The sequence below is a fragment of the Oncorhynchus mykiss genome, chromosome 13 (assembly GCF_057628025.1).
Source record: "Oncorhynchus mykiss isolate SJ-2025 chromosome 13, ASM5762802v1, whole genome shotgun sequence".
NCBI lineage: Eukaryota > Metazoa > Chordata > Actinopteri > Salmoniformes > Salmonidae > Oncorhynchus > Oncorhynchus mykiss.
Window position 1 is genome coordinate 608,070 of NC_143034.1, and position 19,095 is coordinate 627,164.

Sequence of the window (19,095 nt, forward strand, 5' to 3'; positions counted from 1 at the left end):
GTCGAATCAGATTTCGACAGAAATATGGCTGAGACGCAAAGAAAGTTCAAGGAGAGGGGCCACAAAAATGATCAGATTAATATTGCCATTGAGAAAATTCAAAACAAAACGAGACATGACCTTGTTCAAGTCTCGCAAAAAGACTCATTATTGTATTCTGACTACTCGCTATTCAAAGTGCTCTGAACAAATTAAGGGAATTGTTCACAAACATTGGCACATCCTATAATCCGATGATCTCGGTAATGTGTTTTCGGACCTTCCCTTGGTCGTATTCTCGCGGGGCAGAAATCTCAGAGATCAATTGGTACACTCTGATTTACCACCCCAAGATATTCCTGAACAACGTGTAACGGTGGGTGAGTGAGTCAAAAAGCAGAGAGCAAAGTAAACGGGAAAAAACGCTTTAATGTCCTTAACAAAGTACCAGGTCCAAACATGGGTGAATGCCCTAAAACACAGGTGCAAAACACACCATTATTATTACCCTGGTTTTAATGTATATGATTATTATACACAATTATAACCCTCGTTCCATTGGAAATGAATGTACTTCCGGTGAACCAAAATGTAAAACACTGTCGGTGTGATCGAGGCGTAACCGGCTACAAAAAAAGTCAATTCTGACTAAAGCTGGATACCTTCTAGCCACGACACATGAGGCGGGGTTATAGTGTTTCTAGGTTCTCTCTGTATTATTTACTGACCCACTAACCGGACACTCCGCCCTCGAGTCCCCGGTGAGGACAGCTTCCGTTACAGAGTTCACAGCTCGAGTTACCAACAGACACGCTAGATCTCTCCGCGATACAGGATAATTAGCGGTTATTAACTATCGTTATTATTAACCGTTCGTTTTGTATTTGGGACTTTGTCTATAAAAGGACAAGACACTTTTGGAAGAAACTCCGCAGAGTTTTGTCTCAAAGCTGCTTCAACTGTCAACAGTTTTCTGGAGGAACTAAACGGGATCTAGGAAGTGCCTCGCTTCCAGTACAATAGAACCGAGAGAAAAGTTTTGAACCGCAGACAGACGAGACTTTTTTTGAAAAGAGTCTCGTCATCAGAATAGTTGAACAAGTCACCCACGTCCGTCTGGATTAAAGCTGCTGCTGTTTGAAAAGATCCTCTGACTCACACGAACACACATCCCCGCTGCTCGACCGGAACGGGGCTGGAGCGGTCATGTGTGACGGGCGTGGCGGGGTGGGGAAGTTTGTCCCGGTTTACCTGTGTCTGCGTGTTTGTTCATGAGATGTGGTTTGAGGCTGGGAGATGAACCCGTGATAATCTCACAGAGACATTTCACATTCAGCCTGTAACTATTTACTTCTGCTCAATTCTATTGCGTTTTACAACACGAGGAGACGCACTGACTCAATTTGGACGGTAGTTTATATGGTGCTGCTGATTAACTAGTCGGTCTCGGTTTCTGTCGGCTTTGAGGAGAAAAGTCGCCGTTTTATTTATTTTAAACCTTATTCGTGTTTTATGGGACAAATCGTGGGAAGCTGGTGTACACGGATACGAATACAACATGAGCTGAGACAGTTGAACTCTTGTCGGAAAGGTTTGGTAAATCTCCCGGTTCAACCGTGGGATTGTATATTTAATGTTCTTCAGTAACACTCGGTCGGTCGGGTTATATCATTGATCCGTCAGTGATTATCAGTTAGGTATTGATAAAGCCTAGCGCCATGGCTCTGTCTCAGGTGCAGTGTCTCGATGAGCATCACATCAACTGGCGCGTGACCGAGTCCAAACCCGAGTTCTTCTACAGCGAGGACCAGCGGCTCGCGCTCGAGGCTCTGCTGACCGGGGGGCGAGAGGCCTTTAGCAGCTACCTCAGTGAACATGACCTCCGACACTTCCTGTCTGAACCGGAGCTCCTGCGGCTGGCGCGCACCGTGGAGGCCTACCGGCCTGGAAGCGAGCACCTCAAGGCCGAGGCGGGAGCGGGCAGCGCGTCCCCGAAGGAGTATGACGGGGGCAATGGGCCACTGTCATTACAGTACTGGCCCGACCGCTCTGAAGGTTCTATACCCGACCTGGACCTGGGCTGGCCCGACGCCGTGTCATACCGAGGAGTGACACGTGTCAACGTGCACACGCAGCCCCCAGCTGATGGACAAACACACATCAAGGAGGTTGTCCGGAAGACTATATCACAGGCTCAGAAGGTAGACTACACACAGTACAGACTATATCACAGGCTCAGAAGGTAGACTACACACAGTACAGACTATATATCACAGGCTCAGAAGGTAGACTACACACAGTACAGACTATATCACAGGCTCAGAAGGTAGACTACACACAGTACAGACTATATATCACAGGCTCAGAAGGTAGACTACACACAGTACAGACTATATATCACAGGCTCAGAAGGTAGACTACACACAGTACAGACTATATCACAGGCTCAGAAGGTAGACTACACACAGTACAGACTATATCACAGGCTCAGAAGGTAGACTACACACTACAGACTATATCACAGGCTCAGAAGGTAGACTACACACAGTACAGACTATATCACAGGCTCAGAAGGTAGACTACACACAGTACAGACTATAGACTATTTCACAGGTTCAGAAGGTAGACTACACACAGTACAGACTATATCACAGGCTCAGAAGGTAGACTACACACAGTACAGACTATATCACAGGCTCAGAAGGTAGACTACACACAGTACAGACTATAGACTATTTCACAGGCTCAGAAGGTAGACTACACACAGTACAGACTATATCACAGGCTCAGAAGGTAGACTACACACAGTACAGACTATATCACAGGCTCAGAAGGTAGACTACACACAGTACAGACTATATATCACAGGCTCAGAAGGTAGACTACACACAGTACAGACTATATATCACAGGCTCAGAAGGTAGACTACACACAGTACAGACTACAGACTATTTCACAGTCTCAGAAGGTATGTGGTCAGTGATGTTGACATGAGGACCTGTTAGATGGGTCAGGGTTAAAACCACTGTGTGTCTGTTCTCCCAGGTTATAGCAGTAGTGATGTTGACATGAGGACCTGTTAGATGGGTCAGGGTTAAAACCACTGTGTGTCTGTTCTCCCAGGTTATAGCAGTAGTAATGGATCAGTTCAGTGATGTTGACATCTATAAGGACCTGTTAGATGCGGCCTATAAGAGAAGAGTTCCTGTCTACATCGTCATCGACACATCTGCTGTCTCCTGCTTCCTGGACATGTGTTGTAGAGCCAATATGCACCAGGGACACCTCAAGGTAACACACACACACACACACACACACACACACACACACACACACACACACACACACACACACACACACACCAGACCTGGGTTTCAGATACTTGTAAAATAATTGCAATACTTTATCTGTACGTGTTTGAGCTTGCCTGGCTTAAAGGTAGACTTTGTGAAATGATGTTGAGCAGCACCGGAGATATTAAGATGAGCGAGATGCAACACTGCGCTCTCACACGGTCACACACATTATTTGCTTCTCTCTCCCCTGTTCTCTCTCTCTCCACTGTTCTCTTCTCTCTCCCTCCCCCTTCTCTCTCCCTCCCCCTTCTCTCTCTCTCCGCTGTTCTCTTCTCCCTTCCCCCTTCTCTCTCTGCTGTTCTCTTCTCCCTCCCCCTTCTCTCTCTCTCCACTGTTCTCTTCTCTCTCCCTCCCCCTTCTCTCTCCCTCCCCCTTCTCTCTCTCCGCTGTTCTCTTCTCTCTCCCTCCCCCTTCTCTCTCTCTCCACTGTTCTCTTCTCTCTCCCTCCCCCTTCTCTCTCTCCGCTGTTCTCTTCTCTCTCTCTCCCCCTTCTCTCTCCCTCCCCCTTCTCTCTCTCTCCACTGTTCTCTTCTCTCTCCCTCCCCCTTCTCTCTCCCTCCCCCTTCTCTCTCTCTCCACTGTTCTCTTCTCTCTCCCTCCCCCTTCTCTCTCTCCGCTGTTCTCTTCTCTCTCCCTCCCCCTTCTCTCTCTCCGCTGTTCTCTTCTCTCTCCCTCCCCCTTCTCTCTCTCCGCTGTTCTCTTCTCTCTCCCTCCCCCTTCTCTCTCCCTCCCCCTTCTCTCTCTCTCCGCTGTTCTCTTCTCCCTCCCCCCTTCTCTCTCTGCTGTTCTCTTCTCCCTCCCCCTTCTCTCTCTCTCCACTGTTCTCTTCTCTCTCCCTCCCCCTTCTCTCTCCCTCCCCCTTCTCTCTCTCCGCTGTTCTCTTCTCTCTCCCTCCCCCTTCTCTCTCTCCGCTGTTCTCTTCTCTCTCCCTCCCCCTTCTCTCTCCCTCCCCCTTCTCTCTCTCTCCGCTGTTCTCTTCTCCCTCCCCCTTCTCTCTCCCTCCCCCTTCTCTCTCCCTCCCCCTTCTCTCTCTCTCCACTGTTCTCTTCTCTCTCCCTCCCCCTTCTCTCTCTCCGCTGTTCTCTTCTCTCTCCCTCCCCCTTCTCCCTCCCTCCCCCTTCTCTCTCTCTCCGCTGTTCTCTTCTCCCTCCCCCCTTCTCTCTCTGCTGTTCTCTTCTCCCTCCCCCCTTCTCTCTCCGCTGTTCTCTTCTCCCTCCCCCCTTCTCTCTCTGCTGTTCTCTTCTCCCTCCCCCTTCTCTCTCTCTCCACTGTTCTCTTCTCTCTCCCTCCCCCTTCTCTCTCCCTCCCCCTTCTCTCTCTCCGCTGTTCTCTTCTCTCTCCCTCCCCCTTCTCTCTCTCCGCTGTTCTCTTCTCTCTCCCTCCCCCTTCTCTCTCCCTCCCCCTTCTCTCTCCCTCCCCCTTCTCTCTCCCTCCCCCTTCTCTCTCTCTCCACTGTTCTCTTCTCTCTCCCTCCCCCTTCTCTCTCTCCGCTGTTCTCTTCTCTCTCCCTCCCCCTTCTCTTCTCCCTCCCCCTTCTCTCTCTGCTGTTCTCTTCTCCCTCCCCCCTTCTCTCTCCGCTGTTCTCTTCTCCCTCCCCCTTCTCTCTCTGCTGTTCTCTTCTCCCTCCCCCTTCTCTTTCTCTCCACTGTTCTCTTCTCTCTCCCTCCCCCTTCTCTCTCCCTCCCCCTTCTCTCTCTCCGCTGTTCTCTTCTCTCTCCCTCCCCCTTCTCTCTCCCTCCCCCTTCTCTCTCTCTCCGCTGTTCTCTTCTCCCTCCCCCTTCTCTCTCCCTCCCCCTTCTCTCTCTCTCCACTGTTCTCTTCTCTCTCCCTCCCCCTTCTCTCTCTCCGCTGTTCTCTTCTCTCTCCCTCCCCCTTCTCTCTCTCCGCTGTTCTCTTCTCTCCCCCTCCCCATTTTCTCCCACCCCCACGCCTACCCCTCCATCTCTAGTTTTACTGCACTGGGGACATTTTCCTTTGGTACAGAAATATTACCCACAAGGCATTGCTCCGCCCAATGCCACACCCTTATTAAAGAGACTAACTCCACACACACACACACACCCACACCAGACCTGGGTTTCAGATACTTGTAAAATAATTGCAATACTTTATCTGTACGTGTTTGAGCTTGCCTGGCTTAAAGGTAGACTTTGTGAAATGATGTTGAGCAGCACCGGAGATATTAAGATGAGCGAGATGCAACACTGCGCTCTCACACGGTCACACACAGTACTTAATCACGTCCACGGTTTCGCTTCACGCTGTTCACAGTGTGGTAGTCAGGGCAAGAAAAGAGCCTAGAGAGTTGAGCCTCTACTTCAACGCTCTTAGTTGTTGTGGAAGTTGACCCACTATGCCATTTACTTTCTGTATTTACATCATATCTCTGAGTCTACCTTTAATAAACCCAAACTGCCAACCCTGCTGGGTCTGTCTGGTTGTAGTCCTGACAAACTGTCTTGTCTCTGTCTGTCTGTCTGTCTGTCTGGTTGTAGTCCTGACAGACTGTCTTGTCTCTGTCTGTCTGATTGTAGTCCTGACTGACTGTCTTGTCTCTGTCTGTCTGTCTGATTGTAGTCCTGACCGACTGTCTTGTTTCCTTCTGTCTGTCTGATTGTAGTCCTGACCGACTGTCTTGCCTCTGCCTGTCTGTCTGTCTGGTTGTAGTCCTGACCGACTGACTGTCTTGTCTCTGTCTGTCTGGTTGTAGTCCTGACCGACTGTCTTGTCTCTGTCTGTCTGGTTGTAGTCCTGACCGACTGTCTTGTCTCTGTCTGTCTGGTTGTAGTCCTGACCGACTGTCTTGTCTCTGTCTGTCTGGTTGTAGTCCTGACCGACTGTCTTGTTTCCTTCTGTCTGTCTGATTGTAGTCCTGACCGACTGTCTTGCCTCTGCCTGTCTGTCTGTCTGGTTGTAGTCCTGACCGACTGTCTTGTTTCCTTCTGTCTGTCTGATTGTAGTCCTGACCGACTGTCTTGCCTCTGCCTGTCTGTTTGTCTGGTTGTAGTCCTGACCGACTGTCTTGTCTCTGTCTGTCTGTCTGATTGTAGTCCTGACCGACTGTCTTGTTTCCTTCTGTCTGTCTGATTGTAGTCCTGACCGACTGTCTTGCCTCTGCCTGTCTGTCTGTCTGTCTGGTTGTAGTCCTGACAGACTGTCTTGTCTCTGTCTGTCTGATTGTAGTCCTGACTGACTGTCTTGTCTCTGTCTGTCTGTCTGATTGTAGTCCTGACCGACTGTCTTGTTTCCTTCTGTCTGTCTGGTTGTAGTCCTGTAGACAGTCTCTGTCTGTATGTATTCTGTGGAGAATAGAGGAACTAGTTCTGCAGTTTGACTGTCTGTTATCTCTCTGTCTGTATGTATTCTGTGGAGAATAGAGGAACTAGTTCTGCAGTTTGACTGTCTGTTATCTCTCTGTCTGTATGTATTCTGTGGAGAATAGAGGAACTAGTTCTGCAGTTTGACTGTCTGTTATCTCTCTGTCTGTATGTATTCTGTGGAGAATAGAGGAACTCGTTCTGCAGCTTAACTCTAGGAGTTGTTAAGTGTTTTAGTTTCAGAAGCTTCCAGAAGAACATTCAGCACATTCCATACTGCTGCTGCAGTCAATTAGACACACGCACGTGAACATACACACCCGCACGCACGCACACACAAACACAATTAAATCAACCACATAGACTACACTCTAAAGACAGTACATTGGGAAAGTATTCAGACCCCTTGACTTTTAACACATTTTGTTTTACGTTACAGCCTTATTCTACACACAATACCCCATAATGACATCACAATACCCCATAATGACATCACAATACCCCATAATGACATCACAATACCCCATAATGACATCACAATACCCCATAATGACATCACAATACCCCATAATGACATCACAATACCCAATAATTAGATTGATGAGGAAATATTTTTGTTTAATCCATGTTAGAAAGGCTGTAACGTAACAGAATGTGGAAACATGGAAGGAGTCTGAATACTTAACGAATGTACTGACCACCTCCCACCTCCTAAATGATCAGAGCTTCTCTCTCTCCGCTGTTCTCTTCTCTCTCCCTCCCACTTCTCTCTCCGCTATTCTCTTCTCTCTCCCTCCCCCTTCTCTCTCTCCGCTGTTCTCTTCTCTCTCTCCGCTGTTCTCTTTTCTCTCCCTCCCCCTTCTCTCTCTCCGCTGTTCTCTTCTCTCTCCCTCCCCCATCTCTCTCTCCGCTGTTCTCTTCTCTCTCCCTCCCCCTTCTCTCTCTCTCCGCTGTTCTCTTCTCTCTCCCTCCCCCTTCTCTCTCTCCGCTGTTCTCTTCTCTCTCCCTCCCCCTTCTCTCTCTCCGCTGTTCTCTTCTCTCTCCCTCCCACTTCTCTCTCCGCTATTCTCTTCTCTCTCCCTCCCCCTTCTCTCTCTCCGCTGTTCTCTTCTCTCTCTCCGCTGTTCTCTTTTCTCTCCCTCCCCCTTCTCTCTCTCCGCTGTTCTCTTCTCTCTCCCTCCCCCATCTCTCTCTCCGCTGTTCTCTTCTCTCTCCCTCCCCCTTCTCTCTCTCGCCGCTGTTCTCTTTTCTCTCCCTCCCCCTTCTCTCTCTCCGCTGTTCTCTTCTCTCTTCCTCCCCCTTCTCTCTCTCCGCTGTTCTCTTTTCTCTCCCTCCCCCTTCTTTCTCCCTCCCCCGTCTCTCTCTCCGCTGTTCTCTTCTCTCTCCCTCCCCCTTCTCTCTCTCTCCGCTGTTCTCTTCTCTCTCCCTCCCCCTTCTCTCTCTCCGCTGTTCTCTTCTCTCTCCCTCCCCCTTCTCTCTCTCTGCTGTTCTCTTCTCTCTCCCTCCCCCTTCTCTCCCTCCCCTGTTCTCTTCACTCTCCCTCCCCCTTCTCTCTCTCCGCTGTTCTCTTCTCTCTCCCTCCCCCTTCTCTCTCTCCGCTGTTCTCTTCTCTCTCCCTCCCCCTTCTCTCTCTCCGCTGTTCTCTTCTCTCTCCCTCCCCTCTTCTCTCTCTCCGCTGTTCTCTTCTCTATCCCTTCCCCTTCTCTCTCTCCGCTGTTCTCTTCTCTCTCCCTCCCCCTTCTCTCTCTCCGCTGTTCTCTTCTCTCTCCCTCCCCCTTCTCTCTCGCCGCTGTTCTCTTCTCTCTCCCTCCCCCTTCTCTCTCTCCGCTGTTCTCTTCTCTCTCCCTCCCCTCTTCTCTCTCTCCGCTGTTCTCTTCTCTATCCCTTCCCCTTCTCTCTCTCCGCTGTTCTCTTCTCTCTCCCTCCCCTCTTCTCTCTCTCCGCTGTTCTCTTCTCTATCCCTTCCCCTTCTCTCTCTCCGCTGTTCTCTTCTCTCTCCCTCCCCTGTTCTCTTCTCTCCCCCTCCCCATTTTCTCCCACCCCCACGCCTATCCCTCCATCTCTAGTTTTACTGCACTGGGGACATTTTCCTTTGGTAAAGCAATATTACCCAAGAGGCATTGCTCCGCCTAACGCCACACCCTTATTAGAGAGATTAACACCACACACACACCAGACTTAAGTTTCAGAATACTGCAGGTTTATTTTTTAAAGATTTTGTGTTGTTGTATTAAATAATGTTATATATATATATATATATTTATATATATATATATATATATATATATATATATATATATATATATATATATATATATATATATAATGTTTTTATATAGTAATTATTTGAGTTACTTTGACCCCGTTTTCTCCCCAGTGTCATGTAATATGTAATACTTTGTAATTATCTGGTTTTCAGTGGAACTGCAGGGTGTCTGTTAACTGTGTACTGCAACAGGTCATAACATGGATTTATGTGTGTGTATGTCTGTATGTGTGTATGTGTGTGTGTGTGTGTGTATTAATGTGTGTGTATATTAATGTGTGTGTGTGTGTGTGTTCTCTGTCCTCTAGAACCTGCGTGTGCGATGTAGTGAAGGCGTAGAGTTCTACACTCGCTCGGCTCAGAAGGTCCGAGGTTCTCTCAGTCAGAGATACATGCTGATAGACGGAGACAGAGCTGTGACTGGATCATACAGGTACCCTGACCCTCTCAGTCAGAGATACATGCTGATAGACGGAGACAGAGCTGTGACTGGATCATACAGGTACCCTGACCCCTGACCCTCTCAGTCAGAGATACATGCTGATAGACGGAGACAGAGCTGTGACTGGATCATACAGGTACCCTGACCCCTGACCCTCTCAGTCAGAGATACATGCTGATAGACGGAGACAGAGCTGTGACTGGATCATACAGGTACCCTGACCCTCTCAGTCAGAGATACATGCTGATAGACGGAGACAGAGCTGTGACTGGATCATACAGGTACCCTGACCCCTGACCCTCTCAGTCAGAGATACATGCTGATAGACGGAGACAGAGCTGTGACTGGATCATACAGGTACCCTGACCCCTGACCCTCTCAGTCAGAGATACATGCTGATAGACGGAGACAGAGCTGTGACTGGATCATACAGGTACCCTGACCCTCTCAGTCAGAGATACATGCTGATAGACGGAGACAGAGCTGTGACTGGATCATACAGGTACCCTGACCCCTGACCCTCTCAGTCAGAGATGCATGCTGATAGACGGAGACAGAGCTGTGACTGGATCATACAGGTACCCTGACCCCTGACCCTCTCAGTCAGAGATGCATGCTGGTAGACAGAGCTGTGACTGGATCATACAGGTACCCTGACCCCTGACCCTCTCAGTCAGAGATACATGCTGATAGACGGAGGCAGAGCTGTGACTGGATCATACAGGTACCCTGACCTCTGACCCTCTCAGTCAGAGATACATGCTGATAGACGGAGACAGAGCTGTGACTGGATCATACAGGTACCCTGACCCCTGACCCTCTCAGTCAGAGATACATGCTGATAGACGGAGACAGAGCTGTGACTGGATCATACAGGTACCCTGACCCCTGACCCTCTCAGTCAGAGATGCATGCTGATAGACGGAGACAGAGCTGTGACTGGATCATACAGGTACCCTGACCCTCTCAGTCAGAGATACATGCTGATAGACGGAGACAGAGCTGTGACTGGATCATACAGGTACCCTGACCTCTGACCCTCTCAGTCAGAGATACATGCTGATAGACAGAGACAGAGCTGTGACTGGATCATACAGGTACCCTGACCCCTGACCCTCTCAGTCAGAGATACATGCTGATAGACGGAGACAGAGCTGTGACTGGATCATACAGGTACCCTGACCTCTGACCCTCTCAGTCAGAGATGCATGCTGATAGACGGAGACAGAGCTGTGACTGGATCATACAGGTACCCTGACCCCTGACCCTCTCAGTCAGAGATGCATGCTGATAGACGGAGACAGAGCTGTGACTGGATCATACAGGTACCCTGACCCCTGACCCTCTCAGTCAGAGATGCATGCTGGTAGACAGAGCCGTGACTAGATCATACAGGTACCCTGACCTCTGACCCTCTCAGTCAGAGATACATGCTGATAGACGGAGACAGAGCTGTGACTGGATCATACAGGTACCCTGACCTCTGACCCTCTCAGTCAGAGATGCATGCTGATAGACGGAGACAGAGCTGTGACTGGATCATACAGGTACCCTGACCCCTGACCCTCTCAGTCAGAGATACATGCTGATAGACGGAGACAGAGCTGTGACTGGATCATACAGGTACCCTGACCCTCTCAGTCAGAGATACATGCTGATAGACGGAGACAGAGCTGTGACTGGATCATACAGGTACCCTGACCCCTGACCCTCTCAGTCAGAGATGCATGCTGATAGACGGAGACAGAGCTGTGACTGGATCATACAGGTACCCTGACCCCTGACCCTCTCAGTCAGAGATGCATGCTGGTAGACAGAGCCGTGACTGGATCATACAGGTACCCTGACCCTGTATGTTCTCTCTCCTCAGCTTCACGTGGTCGGCGTCTCGTCTGGACCGGAACTTGATCACGGTTCTGAGCGGTCAGGCAGTTGAGACGTTCGACAAACAGTTCCGTGATCTCTACATGACCTCTAGGGGTGTGTCCCTCGCCAAGATTCCGCTGGAGGAGGAGCCTATCCCTGACCTCACCCCCATCGCCACCCCTGCCCCGGTCTCCGCAGCCGTTGCTAGGAAACTAATCAACCCTAAATACGCACTAGTTACGTCACAGGCTAAAGCTAACAATGCTAGCCCAGCTAGCTCTGCTAACGACTCTAGCAACAAGAACTCCACTACCCAAAATCCTCTGGGACGGGTTCTAAAGCCTGCCAGAGAGCCAGTGGAGGCCCCGCCCCTCCACCCAGGACTAGCCAATCTGGAGAAGGCGTACCTGATCCCATACCTGCCCACCTGGCCGGAGCCAGACCCCCCCCGCGACGTGATTGGCTTCATCAACGTGAGAGACGCGTCCCGCCCCCAACAGGTTTGTTACTCTATACTGTTTCCCTCACCCTAACCCTTTCTCCTCACCCTCACCCTTTTCCCTCACCCTAACCCTTTCTCCTCACCCTAACCCTTTCTCCTCACCCTAACCCTTTCCCCTCACCCTAACCCTTTCTCCTCACCCTTTCTCCTCACCCTAACCCTTTCCCCTAACCCTTTCTCCTCACCCTAACACTTTCTCCTCACCCTAACACTTTCTCCTCACCCTAACCCTTTCCCCTAACCCTTTCTCCTCACCCTTTCTCCTCACCCTAACCCTTTCTCCTCACCCTTTCTCCTCACCCTAACCCTTTCTCCTCACCCTAACCCTTTCTCCTCACCCTTTCTCCTAACCCTTTCTCCTCACCCTAACCCTTTCTCCTCACCCTAACCCTTTCTCCTCACCCTTTCTCCTAACCCTTTCTCCTCACCCTAACCCTTTCTCCTCACCCTAACCCTTTCTCCTCACCCTTTCTCCTCACCCTTTCTCCTCACCCTTTCTCCTCACCCTAACCCTTTCTCCTCACCCTAACCCTTTCTCCTCACCCTTCTCCTAACCCTTTCTCCTCACCCTAACCCTTTCTCCTCACCTAACCCTTTCTCCTCACCCTTTCTCCTCACCCTAACCCTCTCTCCTCACCCTTTCTCCTCACCCTTTCTCCTTACCCTTTCTCCTCACCCTCACCCTCTCTCCTCACCCTAACCCTCTCTCCTCACCCTAACCCTTTCTCCTCACCCTTTCTCCTCACCCTAACCCTTTCTCCTCACCCTAACCCTTTCTCCTCACCCTTTCTCCTAACCCTTTCTCCTCACCCTAACCCTTTCTCCTCACCCTAACCCTTTCTCCTCACCCTAACCCTTTCTCCTCACCCTTTCCCCTAACCCTTTCTCCTCACCCTAACCCTTTCTCCTCACCCTAACCCTTTCTCCTCACCCTAACCCTCTCTCCTCACCCTTTCTCCTCACCCTTTCTCCTTACCCTTTCTCCTCACCCTAACCCTTTCTCCCCACCCTTTCTCCTAACCCTTTCTCCTCACCCTAACCCTTTCTCCTCACCCTTTCTCCTCACCCTAACCCTTTCTCCTCACCCTAACCCTTTCTCCTCACCCTTTCTCCTAACCCTTTCTCCTCACCCTAACCCTTTCTCCTCACCCTTTCTCCTCACCCTAACCCTCTCTCCTCACCCTAACCCTTTCTCCTCACCCTTTCTCCTCACCCTTTCTCCTCACCCTTTCTCCTCACCCTTTCTCCTCACCCTTTCTCCTCACCCTAACCCTCTCTCCTCACCCTAACCCCTTCTCCTCACCCTAACCCTCTCTCCTCACCCTAACCCTTTCTCCTCACCCTTTCTCCTCACCCTAACACTTTCTCCTCACCCTAACCCCTTCCCCTAACCCTTTCTCCTCACCCTTTCTCCTCACCCTAACCCTTTCTCCTCACCCTTTCTCCTCACCCTTTCTCCTCACCCTCACCCTTTCTCCTCACCCTAACCCTTTCTCCTCACCCTTTCTCCTCACCCTTTCTCCTCACCCTAACCCTTTCCCCTAACCCTTTCTCCTCACCCTAACCCTTTCTCCTCACCCTTTCTCCTCACCCTAACCCTTTCCCCTAACCCTTTCTCCTCACCCTAACCCTTTCTCCTAACCCTTTCTCCTCACCCTAACCCTTTCTCCTCACCCTAACCCTTTCTCCTCACCCTTTCTCCTCACCCTTTCTCCTCACCCTAACCCTCTCTCCTCACCCTTTCTCCTCACCCTTTCTCCTTACCCTTTCTCCTCACCCTCACCCTTTCTCCTCACCCTAACCCTTTCTCCTAACCCTTTCTCCTAACCCTTTCTCCTAACCCTTTCTCCTAACCCTTTCTCCTAACCCTTTCTCCTAACCCTTTCTCCTAACCCTTTCTCCTAACCCTTTCTCCTCACCCTTTCTCCTCACCCTTTCTCCTCACCCTTTCTCCTCACCCTTTCTCCTCACCCTAACCCTCTCTCCTCACCCTAACCCTCTCTGCTCACCCTAACCCTCTCTGCTCACCCTAACCCCTTCTCCTCACCCTAACCCTCTCTCCTCACCCTAACCCTTTCTCCTCACCCTTTCTCCTCACCCTAACCCTTTCTCCTCACCCTTTCTCCTCACCCTAACCCTTTCTCCTCACCCTTTCTCCTCACCCTCACCCTCTCTCCTCACCCTAACCCTTTCTCCTCACCCTTTCTCCTCACCCCAACCTTTCTCTCCTCACCCTAACCCTTTCTCCTAACCCTTTCTCCTCACCCTAACCCTCTCTTCCTCACCCTAACCCTCTCTTCCTCACCCTAACCCTCTCTTCCTCACCCTAACCCTCTCTTCCTCACCCTAACCCTTTCTCCTAACCCTCTCTCCTCACCCTAACCCTCTCTTCCTCACCCTAACCCTCTCTCCTCACCCTAACCCTCTCTCCTCACCCTAACCCTCTCTCCTCACCCTAACCCTCTCTCCTTACCCTTTCTCCTCACCCTTTCTCCTCACCCTTTCTCCTCACCCTAACCCTCTCTCCTCACCCTCTCTCCTCACCCTAAACCTCTTTTCCTCACCCTAACCCTTTCTCCTCACCCTAACCCTTTCTCCTCACCCTTTCTCCTCACCCTAACCCTCTCTCCTCACCCTCTCTCCTCACCCTAACCCTCTCTTCCTCACCCTAACCCTTTCTCCTCACCCTAACCCTTTCTCCTCACCCTAACCCTTTCTCCTCACCCTCTCTCCTCACCCTCACCCTTTCTCCTCACCCTAACCCTCTCTCCTATCCCTCTCTCCTATCCCTTTCTCCTCACCCTAACCCTCTCTCCTCACCCTTTCGCCTCACCCTCTCTCCTCACCCTAACCATTTCTCCTCACCCTAACCCTTTCTCCTCACCCTTTCTCCTCACCCTAACCCTTTCTCCTCACCCTTTCTCCTCACCCTAACCCTTTCTCCTAACCCTTTCTCCTCACCCTAACCCTTTCTCCTCACCCTAACCCTTTCTCCTCACCCTTTCTCCTAACCCTTTCTCCTCACCCTAACCCTCTCTCCTCACCCTAACCCTTTCTCCTCACCCTTTCTCCTAACCCTTTCTCCTCACCCTAACCCTCTCTCCTCACCCTAACCCTCTCTCCTCACCCTAACCCTCTCTCCTCACCCTAACCCTCTCTCCTCACCCTAACCCTCTCTGCTCACCCTAACCCTCTCTCCTCACCCTAACCCCTTCTCCTCACCCTAACCCTTTCTCCTCACCCTAACCCTTTCTCCTCACCCTTTCTCCTCACCCTAACCCTTTCTCCTCACCCTTTCTCCTCACCCTAACCCTTTCTCCTCACCCTTTCTCCTCACCCTAACCCTTTCTCCTCACCCTTTCTCCTCACCCTCACCCTCTCTCCTCACCCTAACCCTTTCTCCTCACCCTTTCTCCTCACCCCAACCTTTCTCTCCTCACCCTAACCCTTTCTCCTAACCCTCTCTTCCTCACCCTAACCCTCTCTTCCTCACCCTAACCCTCTCTTCCTCACCCTAACCCTCTCTTCCTCACCCTAACCCTCTCTTCCTCACCCTAACCCTTTCTCCTAACCCTCTCTCCTCACCCTAACCCTCTCTCCTCACCCTAACCCTCTCTCCTCACCCTAACCCTCTCTCCTTACCCTTTCTCCTCACCCTTTCTCCTCACCCTTTCTCCTCACCCTAACCCTCTCTCCTCACCCTCTCTCCTCACCCTAAACCTCTTTTCCTCACCCTAACCCTTTCTCCTCACCCTAACCCTTTCTCCTCACCCTTTCTCCTCACCCTAACCCTCTCTCCTCACCCTCTCTCCTCACCCTAACCCTCTCTTCCTCACCCTAACCCTTTCTCCTCACCCTAACCCTTTCTCCTCACCCTAACCCTTTCTCCTCACCCTCTCTCCTCACCCTCACCCTTTCTCCTCACCCTAACCCTCTCTCCTATCCCTCTCTCCTATCCCTTTCTCCTCACCCTAACCCTCTCTCCTCACCCTTTCGCCTCACCCTCTCTCCTCACCCTAACCATTTCTCCTCACCCTAACCCTTTCTCCTCACCCTTTCTCCTCACCCTAACCCTTTCTCCTCACCCTTTCTCCTCACCCTAACCCTTTCTCCTCACCCTTTCTCCTCACCCTAACCCTTTCTCCTCACCCTAACCCTTTCTCCTCACCCTTTCTCCTAACCCTTTCTCCTCACCCTAACCCTCTCTCCTCACCCTAACCCTTTCTCCTCACCCTTTCTCCTAACCCTTTCTCCTCACCCTAACCCTCTCTCCTCACACTAACCCGCTCTCCTCACCCTAACCCTTTCTCCTAACCTTTTCTCCTCACCCTAACCCTCTCTCCTCACCCTAACCCTTTCTCCTAACCCTTTCTCCTCACCCTTTCTCTAACACATGTAACATGTGTAGGACCTGACTGATAATGTTTCTGACTGTTAACAGGTCCACCTCCAGAGAAGTCAACAGTTTGAGACCAGCCAGGCCATCAGGTTCAGCTCTCCCTTCAGCCTGCCTGAGAAACCCCTACCTGAGACTGCTACTCTACGGAATACACAGCACGACAAACAGACGCCTGATACACAGAACCCTGATACACAGAACCCTGACACGCCTGATACACAGAACCCCGATACACAGAACCCTGATACGCCTGATACACAGAACCCTGATACACAGAACCCTGACACGCCTGATACACAGAACCCCGATACACAGAACCCTGATACGCCTGATACACAGAACCCTGATACACCTGATACACAACACCCTGATACACCTGACATAAACCCCTCCGCCCCTCCAGTCCCTAAACCTCGCACCCTGCAGCTCCTCATTAGCCCTGCCCATTCTCACCAGTCTGGCCAACCACAGGTCAGCCTGGTCCCCAGGACCGAAAGCCAATCAGGGACACCGCCTGCCTCCATTAGCCAATCGGAAACACTGATGGATACCAAGTCCCGCCATGGGCAGAGAGACGAGAAAGAGGAGGAGGAGGAAGGGCTTGAGGAGGAGTGGCTAGAGGAGGAGGAGTGGGTGGAGGAGGGGCTAGAGGGGAGGCGGGGCAACAGTAGTCATGACGATAATGACAGCATCACGGCGCTATGTGACCAGACAGCCAATAACACGTCGTCTGACGACTTATACTACGAGTGCAACGAATCAGAACCCACAGAATCCTCGCCGGTGGCCAATGGGTTAACAGCAGAGTTGGGCCAGGTTGGCAAGGGTCATCGTCATGGAAATGGGGTCAATGTGATGGCGAGGTTCTCCCAGAGCATGCTGGACCTTCGGCCTCACAGCCAATCAGACGACAGGGGAGTTCTAATGAGCCAATCACAGGACAGAAGGGGTCAACAGACACGCCCTCAGCCACACAGACACATCGGACAGGTGAGACACCCACACCGTGGGTTAATAACCCTCACTAGGAGAGGACCAGATTAGACCTAGGGGTCAACAGACACATCAGACAGGTGGAGACACCGTGGGTTAATAACCCTCACTAGGAGAGGACCAGATTAGACCTAGGGGTCAACAGACACATCAGACAGGTGGAGACACCGTGGGTTAATAACCCTCACTAGGAGAGGACCAGATTAGACCTAGGGGTCAACAGACACATCAGACAGGTGGAGACACCGTGGGTTAATAACCCTCACTAGGAGAGGACCAGATTAGACCTAGGGGTCAACAGACACATCAGACAGGTGGAGACACCGTGGGTTAATAACCCTCACTAGGAGAGGACCAGATTAGACCTAGGGGTCAACAGACACATCAGACAGGTGGAGACACCGTGGGTTAATAACCCTCACTAGGAGAGGACCAGATTAGACCTAGGGGTCAACAGACACATCAGACAGGTGGAGACACCGTGGGTTAATAACCCTCACTAGGAGAGGACCAGATTAGACCTAGGGGTCAACAGACACATCAGACAGGTGGAGACACCGTGGGTTAATAACCCTCACTAGGAGAGGACCAGATTAGACCTAGGGGTCAACAGACACATCAGACAGGTGGAGACACCGTGGGTTAATAACCCTCACTAGGAGAGGACCAGATTAGACCTAGGGGTCAACAGACACATCAGACAGGTGGAGACACCGTGGGTTAATAACCCTCACTAGGAGAGGACCAGATTAGACCTAGGGGTCAACAGACACATCAGACAGGTGGAGACACCGTGGGTTAATAACCCTCACTAGGAGAGGACCAGATTAGACCTAGGGGTCAACAGACACATCAGACAGGTGGAGACACCGTGGGTTAATAACCCTCACTAGGAGAGGACCAGATTAGACCTAGGGGTCAACAGACACATCAGACAGGTGGAGACACCGTGGGTTAATAACCCTCACTAGGAGAGGACCAGACTAGACCTAGGGGTCAACAGACACATCAGACAGGTGGAGACACCGTGGGTTAATAACCCTCACTAGGAGAGGACCAGATTAGACCTAGGGGTCAACAGACACATCAGACAGGTGGAGACACCGTGGGTTAATAACCCTCACTAGGAGAGGACCAGATTAGACCTAGGGGTCAACAGACACATCAGACAGGTGGAGACACCGTGGGTTAATAACCCTCACTAGGAGAGGACCAGATTAGACCTAGGGGTCAACAGACACATCAGACAGGTGGAGACACCGTGGGTTAATAACCCTCACTAGGAGAGGACCAGATTAGACCTAGGGGTCAACAGACACATCAGACAGGTGGAGACACCGTGGGTTAATAACCCTCACTAGGAGAGGACCAGATTAGACCTAGGGGTCAACAGACACATCAGACAGGTGGAGACACCGTGGGTTAATAACCCTCACTAGGAGAGGACCAGATTAGACCTAGGGGTCAACAGACACATCAGACAGGTGGAGACACCGTGGGTTAATAACCCTCACTAGGAGAGGACCAGATTAGACCTAGGGGTCAACAGACACATCAGACAGGTGGAGACACCGTGGGTTAATAACCCTCACTAGGAGAGGACCAGATTAGACCTAGGGGTCAACAGACACATCAGACAGGTGGAGACACCGTGGGTTAATAACCCTCACTAGGAGAGGACCAGATTAGACCTAGGGGTCAACAGACACATCAGACAGGTGGAGACACCGTGGGTTAATAACCCTCACTAGGAGAGGACCAGATTAGACCTAGGGGTCAACAGACACATCAGACAGGTGGAGACACCGTGGGTTAATAACCCTCACTAGGAGAGGACCAGAAAAATAACAAAAACAAAATATGAAAAAAGGAAAGGGGTCTGAATACTTTCGGACTTTATGTTCTGTTAATGAAGAGTTGATATGACTGGTTAATGAAGAGTTGATATGTCTGGTTAATGAAGAGTTGATATGTC

The 19,095-nt window shown here is 51.0% G+C and overlaps 2 protein-coding genes across 5 annotated transcripts in view; one reads left to right on the forward strand and one right to left on the reverse strand.

Annotated features, from left to right (window-relative positions):
* The window catches only part of slc5a10 (solute carrier family 5 member 10), a 91,405-nt gene that overhangs the window by 20,270 nt on the left and 52,040 nt on the right, over positions 1 to 19,095 (reverse strand). The window lies entirely within an intron of this gene.
* Positions 647 to 19,095, forward strand: part of sack1gb (scaffolding CK1 anchoring protein Gb) — a 39,903-nt gene continuing 21,454 nt past the window's right edge. Inside the window, exons 1-5 of one of the 2 annotated variants that reach the window (XM_090194615.1) lie at positions 647 to 2,180; positions 3,103 to 3,270; positions 9,227 to 9,351; positions 11,231 to 11,726; positions 16,170 to 17,117. In XM_090194615.1, coding sequence (XP_090050741.1) covers positions 1,698 to 2,180; positions 3,103 to 3,270; positions 9,227 to 9,351; positions 11,231 to 11,726; positions 16,170 to 17,117 — 2,220 coding nt within the window. In that variant the 5' untranslated portion in view covers positions 647 to 1,697. Of the gene's footprint in view, positions 2,181 to 3,102; positions 3,271 to 9,226; positions 9,352 to 10,872; positions 11,053 to 11,230; positions 11,727 to 16,169; positions 17,118 to 19,095 lie in introns of those variants that run through there. The other variant, XM_090194617.1, reaches the window with a different exon arrangement.